This window comes from Poecilia formosa, unplaced genomic scaffold (genome assembly GCF_000485575.1).
Source record: "Poecilia formosa unplaced genomic scaffold, Poecilia_formosa-5.1.2 Scaffold237, whole genome shotgun sequence".
Taxonomy (NCBI): Eukaryota; Metazoa; Chordata; class Actinopteri; order Cyprinodontiformes; family Poeciliidae; genus Poecilia; species Poecilia formosa.
The window spans coordinates 742,787-751,473 of NW_006800176.1; the positions used below are offsets into that span (position 1 = coordinate 742,787).

An 8,687-nucleotide genomic window follows, 5' to 3' on the forward strand; every position below is an offset into this window, starting at 1 on the left:
ACACTGTATCTGAGGCCAGACCCAGGGGAAAACCTCAATAATGTACTTAATACCCTTACTTAACGCATTAAGAAATGCATTAACGTGTCGCAGGTTGCATATAGTTCCAGTAAGTGTTGGGGGGGTGGGAAGGAAACCTATGTATGGAGGAGAAAGAGATGCTCCAGAAGGGTGAGAGGATTTATTGCCTAGCATTAGCAGCTCTAATCTGTTGCAGGTGTTTCTGGCTGTGCTCCCAGGCCAGCCCTGCTTTCCCTCTCCAGGAGGCCCGAGCATTTTGTGCATGTTTAACAATGGATGGGAAGGAGTAAGTAAGGCAGAACTGAAGAAGAGCTTTCTTCCTTTCCGTGGCGCCTACGGGAAGGTTTCTATCATCTTAACAATTCTCTCAAGAGTGTCAACACGAGGACAAAGAGGACGTGCGTTTCAATTACTTCCTCCAATCATCATGTCAGTCAGAAGACAACTCACTTCATATTCACTGGTTTTCTCTTCCTCTACAATCTCATGTATATTGAGTATGAGGGGAAAAACACATTTTAAGCTGCACTAAGTTTTTTTTTTTTTTATATACAACAAGGACAACTCCATCCTGATAAACAGAAGAAAACAGCTCAAACAGCAGGTCACAGCTTTCTGGTTGCACTACAAAAAGAGTAGACCACCGGGATGGGTTGAGCTTCACAGGGAGCCTGTGGTGCCTTTGGGATTTGGCGAACAAAGGCACAGTGAGAAGGTCCAGCTCTGCAAGGAGTCTGCTGCTCCTAGTGTGGCTACCTTTGAGCGAACAAAACTAAAGGATATAAGAGAAGGCTGGAAATGAAAACAGAATCATGAGACTAAAGAAACTTAAAAGTCTAATGATTCAGGTTATAAAAATAATTATTTATATAGTGTTAATCATCAGTTGTTTTAAATAATTCAATTATAGTTCAGTTGTTTACCTCGTTCCCCTGACATACATGACGATATTGTAAATGAGCCTGAACTATAACTGCTGAGTTGCAGCAATGCTCCTTTTACAACTTAGGCACTACTGCCCTCATGTGGACATTCAGAGAACATATGGTGCCAGTGTCTTAAACACATGAAGTAAATTTACTCAAATTTAGTTCTGCGTGAAACAACATTTTGTGAAATGGTGCTAAATAAATAAGCAGAATTTAATTGAATATGAGTAAACCTTAAAACAAAATAAAAATTACCCTAATTTTTCAATGTACCGTCATGAATGTACAACTTCAACATTCATCATTCCAAGGTGAAATTTCTTGGTTGTAGTAAATATTTAAAAAAATAAAAACTTTATCTTTACTAGTGAATGAGTCATAAAGTTACAAAAAATGCAGCCAAATGTTAGTCTTTTAAAACATGCCGTTCTGCTATTATTCTGACATGCAAGTACGTATTAAAATGGTTTTATGCATTGCAACCATACCTGATTTTCATTTTATGTCCTTTGTCACCACATATTTTTCCTGCATTAAGCTCCTTGTCATGAACCCATCTTTCTATTTTAGATATAAACTGATCTATAAGCTATTGACTGGCTCCAAACTGGATGCATGTAATTTTTCTTGTCTTTTGTTTTTTTGTTGTGTTTTGTTTTTTGTTAAAACCGAAATGTACTTTTCCTACTGTCATAACAAAAAAATAAAGAAATGTGTACAACAAGACTGATATCAGAAACCATATTCAAGTGTGATTTTAATCTGATAAGCAGAAAAAAAATCAGGAAGTGCAATCTTTGACACACATAAAAAGGTGCATTTCTTTAAGAAGTCTAAATCTGAGAAACATTTAAATGAATTTCAGAATCAGACATTTCCAGCAATACTTGATGTGGGCATCAAAAACTTACAATAAGAAAAAAACAACAAAAAAAAAACCCATCTCAACATGTTTCCTATGGATCGTAGTTGAGGGCGTTCTGGATGAGATGGTTTGTTAGAGGGGGATACCAGTCTTTGAAGAAGTTCATGACATATGTGTACCAGGGATAGTACAGCTCCAACTGCCTTGTTGCTCCTGTTACGATGATATTCAATGCAGCTTCTGTCGCAGGATAGGCTGGTGTCGTGATGATTCCCCTGGAGCGCATAAAAAAAGTCCTTCACATCAAATCACGACGCAAGATATTGTCCATGTTTATTGCATATGATTAACAAACCTGACTGCGTTCAAAGCTGATTCGGTGTCAATGAGTCCTAGTGTGATAAGAGAGGTGGACACGTTGCTTTTCTTCATTGCAAGTTCATGGCTGAGGGCCCCAAAGAATCCATTCAAGGCAGATTTTGTTGAACAGTACGGGGCCGTGAAGGGATTGCTCAGCTTCCCTGCAAACCACAGATAAACATCTGAGTCCAGTGCAGAGTTGAGTTATAACCATGTGGCCTCTGATGGCAGAGGCACGAGCATTTGGTATAGTGTTTTTTGTGACCAGTTAATCTTAGCAGAGAGGTCAGATTAGCAGATACTCCTTTTAGGATTACCCAGTACCAGCCCACCATGGGATACAGGTCAGTAATCAGTGGGGTAAGTCATATTTTTTGATTTGTGATACTATTTTCCCACATTTGGACACAAGTTGACAAAATTAAAAAAATAAAATAAAATAAAAATAGCTACAAATGTTTTTTTTTTTTTCTTGCCCACCCCTAAAACAAGTGTACATGTATCTAAATTTGCCGTCTATTAAGCTCACCTGCCATTGATGACACTATAACCATAGACCCTTTACTTTTCTCCAAAGAGGGCAAGGCTCTCCAGGCCATCTGTATGTAGCTAAAGAAATTGGGCTTCGGAAAACAAAAAGACATAATGAGAAAGATCAGAGGCACTTTCTTCGTTTTAAGCACTGACAGACCATCAAAGTGCTCCATTTACCTTCATAAGCCACTTGACGTGATCCACGTCTCCATCCCACATGGCAAAGCGAGTCACACCAATGTGGTTGAGAACCAGGTAGTCCAAGCCTCCCAGTTTCTCCAGAGCAAAGTCAACCACTTTGTCCGGGTCAGACTCAGTAGACATGTCTCCAGATATGAAGAGACCTTTCTGGGCCCCCAGACTCAGACACTTCTCAGTAACCTGTGAGCAAAACAGAGTAAATATGAGAAAATATACAGACTAGCCTGAACATTAACATATAGTTTGACTACTGTATGTTGAAACCACCTGATCATTTTCTATGTAAAACTAAAATCGATCATTTAAAAAAAAAAAAAGTGTCACATTTACATGTGTGCTTTTTGGAAGCCGTTTTATTATTACTTGCAAAATTGACTGAATTACTACACAGTACTCAAGGACAGAGAAAACTGCTATAAAAGAAAAAAAACCTGACCTGCTGTAAAACTTTCTCCCTCCTTGCTGTGATGACAATCTGAGCTCCAAAGCGGGCGTAGTGATACGCCATTTGTTCACCAATGCCTGAACTGGCCCCGGTGACCAACACCCTGGCACCTCTGAGAGACTCTGACATAAAAACAATCGATTTAAAAAACAAAAACCTTTATTTCTACTTATAACATGAACATTAAAATGCAAGAAGAAGAACAGCAACAACAACAAGAAATGATCTGTGTTCACAAATGCACAAGACTCTCACTACATTGCATAAACTACAACCTACAGAAAATACTTGCGTGCATTTTTTTTTTTTTTTTTTACAGTCCCACATCTACAGCAGTTAACCTTGAAGACAATAAAATGTTATCTCAGCAGGCCATTGTATTGCATCTGTAATCTCTTCAGAAAGCAGATAACTAGTATTTGCTAGCTCAACTTGCAGTGCAGAAAATCAAAAAGAGGTCACGGAAGGGTCATAATCAGGGTCTTAGAAAAATCAGTTAGCGTGCCAAAGTTTTAAAATGTTATGATTTAATAACAGCTAAAAAAGTCCATCCGTCTGTTCATATGGTTTAGAATCTTTTTAATGAAATGCACCAGAACGTGGAGTGACTGGAGTTTTCTCCAGCTGTGCACCGTTTGCCAGCTGGCTGAAAGAAGACTTCCACATTCTCCCTCTATTCACAAAAAAGGCAAAACTAGATGTTTGGAATACAACATCCATGAACGATCACGGCTACCAGAGAAGCATCACACATTTTTCTAATAAGGTAACATTATTAAAACTGCAGTTACCAGGTTTCAGGCAGCATCTCAGTAGAGATGCCAACTGCAGGGATACCTCTAGGTACCGCTAGCTTACTAAGTTTATCATAAATATGCTAATAAAACAGAAAGGCCATCTGGAAAGTATTTTTAGTATGTGCACTCAATATAGGGTTAAGGCTCTTTTTAAATGAATGACGGCGCTCAGTCTGTGGCTACAGTAGCAGACTTTAGCTGGTCTGCATAGAAGGCCTTGATGTTTCTCGTCTTGATCTTGACAATATTCCAATGGCTATCACTGGGGTTTAGTTCAACCTAGTTCATGGACCAATCAAGCACAATGACATTGTGGTCATTGAACCAGGTAAGAGAGATGTTGGCAGTGTGAGCATGTGCCAAGTCCTCCTGCATCTCCATAAAGGTTGTCAGTAAAAAAGGAAGCATCAAGTGCTGTAAACATTTCCTGCTTAGATGGCAGCGCTGACCTTAAACTTCATTAAACAGTGGACCAACACAATAAGAGAATTCCCTAAATATCACTCACAATGAAAACTTTACACAGGACCTAAGTTGACTTGGATTCTGCATCTCTAGTCTCTTCCTCCAAACTGTGGAACCTCGATTTCCAAATGAAGCACGTTTATCTGAGATAACTTTGGACTACTGAGCATCAGTTCATTCCTTTATTCCTTTGGCCCAGGCTAAGCATCTCCGATCTTGTCTCTGGTTCAGGAGAGGTCTGACACATGGGGGACACAGCAGCAGAAGCCTGGACCAAGTCTTAGCAAAACTAACAGGGGCAGCAGCCGTGGACCTCAATGACTTCTGGGCCCCAAAATGTTATCTAGTTGAAATAATTTTTTGCAAGTATAATATTTTATACACGTATAAATAAGTTAAATGGTACATTATTATGCGCATAATAAAAAAAAACAAAAAACAAAAAAACAATTTCACTTTTTGAAATCAATGAAAGAAATAAATTCGTTTTTAGAATTCCATTCTGAAACTATAAGTTGCCTGCATATTGTTTACAGTCTGTTTTTATTACCACATTTATCTGACATCAGTCTATCATGCTCACAATATGCATGTGAGCGTGTGCTGCAATAAGTGATTGACTCAAAATGTATCATTAGCAGTTGGATTTATGGAAGCAGTAATACATTTATTTAACTTACCTGGATCAAAACTTGGTCTATTCCACTTGACAGCTACATAGCCAACACAAATGCTAGCAATTACAATCTTTACGAAGGCTCCCATGTTGCTTGTGCAATGTTTTTCTGTGTGTTTCAGTTTTCAGCTGTGAGCTGGAATGTGTGTAATAACGCACTTTCTCATTTTTCCTGTTTTCCGGACATTTAGGGGGCGTGGCTCCCAGGTTAATGTTTCATTGGACTAGAACTTGACCTGCCTTCTTTCTCCTGGTGAAATCCATGCTTTGCTGTTGTGAGCCATGAAAAAAAATTTAAAAAAAATTTCATGATATATATTTTTGATATATGGATATATCAAAAAGTAAATAAATAATTCAAATAACTGCTCGTTTTTATATTATCAGTTATTTTCCGTCTCAAAGATAAAGCAAAAGCTTTTAGAAGAACGTCTCTGAAAGACTATTATGTTGTTTTGTTGATTTCTGATTGGCTAAAAATGGTGGTCAGATCAAAACTGGCCAGACGGAAAAAAGACAGTGGTGATCTTAAACTACTGAATGTGGTTTAATATTTAACAGTTTGTAAATCAATTATGATTGTTGTTTTTTTTGTTTTTTAACTGCTTACACTCGGTCTGATTTTTCTGGGGCTGTTTGTGCACCGTAAAAAAATGCTTTTCAATGCATTTTCTTTAACATACTTTCGGGGAAAACAGAGGCCTAACGCGGCTGGAAAATTATTTATATACAAAGCTGACTCCATAAACAGCCAACTCATAAAATGTGTGGAAATAAGTAGATGCGACAGACAGAGACTGTCCATACGTTTTACGTTACAAACTCTCAGTGAACGCAACGGAGGGTGTGTGTGTGTGTGTGTGTGTGTGAATGCAAAGTGCGCATGCGTATGGACCGACGGCATCAGGAGACGGATGCATAAGATTTGACCAGTAAAGCGACGTCGACTCCAATCCAATCTGAATAAATTTATTGGCCCTCACTTGTCGCACAGCCATATGCATCATGATTATTAAATATTATATTAATCTTCGAAATATATCACTACACTAATATTGATAATATTTAATAATAAAATAAAACATTGTTTGATTTTCATTTGATATTTATAGCCCAGCAATTTTGAATGTCCAACCTCCACCTCTCACTTCTCAGTGGCAAGCAGTGAGGAAATCTCTCAACTTGGGGAAACACCAATAAATAAAAAATCAATACAATTTTCACATTCTACTGGTGTGCATTTTATTTGTGGCCTGTTACCTTTAGATTATTTTAGTGAATTTAGAAAAAGAGTGACAACGAAGAAACTGTACATGTTTTAGATATGCTTCAGATAAAGAACAGCCCTTTTTTTCTGTTTTTACAAAACTATGGATTGTTTGGATGTCATAAAAGGATACTGAGAAAAGGTTAATATCCGATATTATGTTATTTGATGGAGTAATAAAAACATTCAACAGAAAGCTGAATTTCAGTCATCTGTAGAAATGGGAAAGAATAAAAAAAAAACAATGCAGTGAATGTGTCATACTATTAAAGATTTCTAAGATGACACTGATGTTTGTCACAGGAGAAGACATAGTCCTCTATGTGTAGTCAGTGCTGCATAGAATGTAATTATCTAAAAAATAATTTGAGAATAAAACTGAAAATGTACAACAGGCAATAAGGTCAACTTTGAGGGAGACTGCTGTCTGGGAAAGGCAAAGGCAGATAAGGCTATTTTCTTTCTTTCTTTTTTTTTTTTTACCTGCAGAGGGCAGACTCATGCCCAGAAGTTTCCAAGGTGCCTTTGAGACAATTTGCTTTCTTTAAATTTTCAAAGAAAAAAAAAAAAGACACAAAATAAAAAGACACAATACAACCTAATTTATTATTCTTTAAACTCCAGGCACAGTGATAAGGCCATACAAGGAAATGAAAGAACTTTGTCTTGATAATTAGTAAAAGTCAAAAGTGTCATTTTGGAAACTGTATGATTGATGATGAGAAATTCATTAAATGATCTAAGTGCTTAAAACTGGTGCTTGACCCAACTCTGGTACAAATGAAACATGCAAAGAGAGAAATGGTTGGAGATGCCATTTTTTTGTTGTTGTAATTACGTTCATCAAATATTTACATACATTCGATTCTATTGCTTTGCATGGAGTGTTGCATGTAGAATTTGAAATTTGTCTTTTTCAGGCTCAAATATTGTTTTTTTTTCATATTTTTACTCATTGTGATGGACTGTTTTCGTTGGTTTCTAAAGTCTTGTCTCTCTGAACTTATGGTTCAGGTTGCTTTTCACCTTAACAGTGAATGGATCTTTTTTTTTTTCTATTCCCATCATCATTTTGGGATCAAATTGAGCAACTGCACTGAGCAGATGTTATACTCCTCGTGTAAAGTTTCAAACAAAACCAAAATTTTGAGTATGCTTGAGATGTCTGTTTTGCAAAAATGTGATTTTTTTATTTATTTATATGATTAAAAACAACACAATGTGCAAACTGAAAGCAAATAAGGGTAGCTGTCTGATTAATCATATAATGTGCCGATATTGTAGCACAAAATTAAACACATATGTACGTCCATAAAAGCATTAATGCTGCAAACAAATATTGTTCATGGAATGTAGTTGTAGGAGTTCTGGATGAAGTAGTTTATCATTGAAGGAAACCAGTCTTTTATTAGAGTTACGACTTGTGTGAACCACGGATAGTAAAGGTCCAGTTGTCTTGTTGCTCCAGTGATGATGATATTTAATGCGGCTTCTGTGGCGGGATAGGCTGGTATATTTGTAACGCCCCTAAAAAGAGAAAATAACTCATTCGCAACTGATTTTCTTTTTTCAAAATCCTTTGTGTATACTTACTTTTGCATATTTGACAAACCTGACTTTGTCCATGGCTGAATCAGTATCAATAAGCCCCAGGGTGCATATTGAGATTGACACATTGCTTTTCTTCATGGCCAGCTCATGATAAAGGGACCCAAAGAATCCATTTAGGGCAAATTTTGTTGAGCTGTATGGTAGCGTGAAGGGGTTCGGCATTTTACCTTTAAAACAACGACAAAGGTCCCAGTAAGTCGCAGAGTTTTCTCAAACACTTGAGTCAAGAAAATAGCTTTATATGTTCAGCTTGAGCTTGAAAAAAATATGAATGCGTAAGCATAAAAATGTGCCTTTTGAGAATTATTTAATGCTTTTGTAACTGTACATTTATCACTTATGTGTCATAGCAAATTCATGTAAAGGGAAATGAGTCAAATTTACCTAAAAGTGATGAAACAACCACCAAAGATCCTTTACTTTGCTCAAGAGAGGGCAAAGCTCTCCAGGCCATTTGAATGTAGCTTAAGAAATTGACCTTTAAAACACACACACACACACACACACACACACACA

At 37.1% G+C, this 8,687-nt stretch overlaps 2 protein-coding genes across 2 annotated transcripts in view; both read right to left on the reverse strand.

Annotated features, from left to right (window-relative positions):
- Window positions 1–1,689: 1,689 nt before the first annotated feature.
- LOC103149837 (hydroxysteroid 11-beta-dehydrogenase 1-like protein) lies at window positions 1,690–5,454 on the reverse strand. Its single transcript, XM_007569186.2, has 6 exons — window positions 5,298–5,454; window positions 3,347–3,477; window positions 2,887–3,090; window positions 2,705–2,798; window positions 2,171–2,336; window positions 1,690–2,090 (listed from the first exon to the last, which is right to left on the reverse strand). Exons 1-6 carry the CDS (start codon window positions 5,380–5,382, stop codon window positions 1,907–1,909), a joined length of 864 nt encoding a protein of 287 aa, XP_007569248.1. The 5' UTR covers window positions 5,383–5,454; the 3' UTR covers window positions 1,690–1,906.
- A 1,581-nt stretch (window positions 5,455–7,035) lies between these two features.
- Window positions 7,036–8,687, reverse strand: part of LOC103149839 (hydroxysteroid 11-beta-dehydrogenase 1-like protein) — a 10,962-nt gene continuing 9,310 nt past the window's right edge. The window contains exons 4-6 of the mRNA XM_016680253.1: window positions 8,556–8,649; window positions 8,173–8,338; window positions 7,036–8,087 (exon numbers count right to left, since the gene is read on the reverse strand). Coding sequence (XP_016535739.1) covers window positions 7,904–8,087; window positions 8,173–8,338; window positions 8,556–8,649 — 444 coding nt within the window. The 3' untranslated portion in view covers window positions 7,036–7,903. The remainder of the gene's footprint in view (window positions 8,088–8,172; window positions 8,339–8,555; window positions 8,650–8,687) is intronic.

Coding starts and splice junctions, on each gene's coding strand:
- LOC103149837 (XM_007569186.2), bottom strand. CDS start 5,382: ATGGGAGCCTTCGTAAAGATTGTAATTGCTAGCATTTGTGTTGGCTAT. Junction 3,478..5,297: donor TAGACCAAGTTTTGATCCAG/GTAAGTTAAATA, acceptor TTTTTATGTCAG/AGTCTCTCAGAGGTGCCAGG. Junction 2,091..2,170: donor TCAGCTTTGAACGCAGTCAG/GTTTGTTAATCA, acceptor TATGCGCTCCAG/GGGAATCATCACGACACCAG.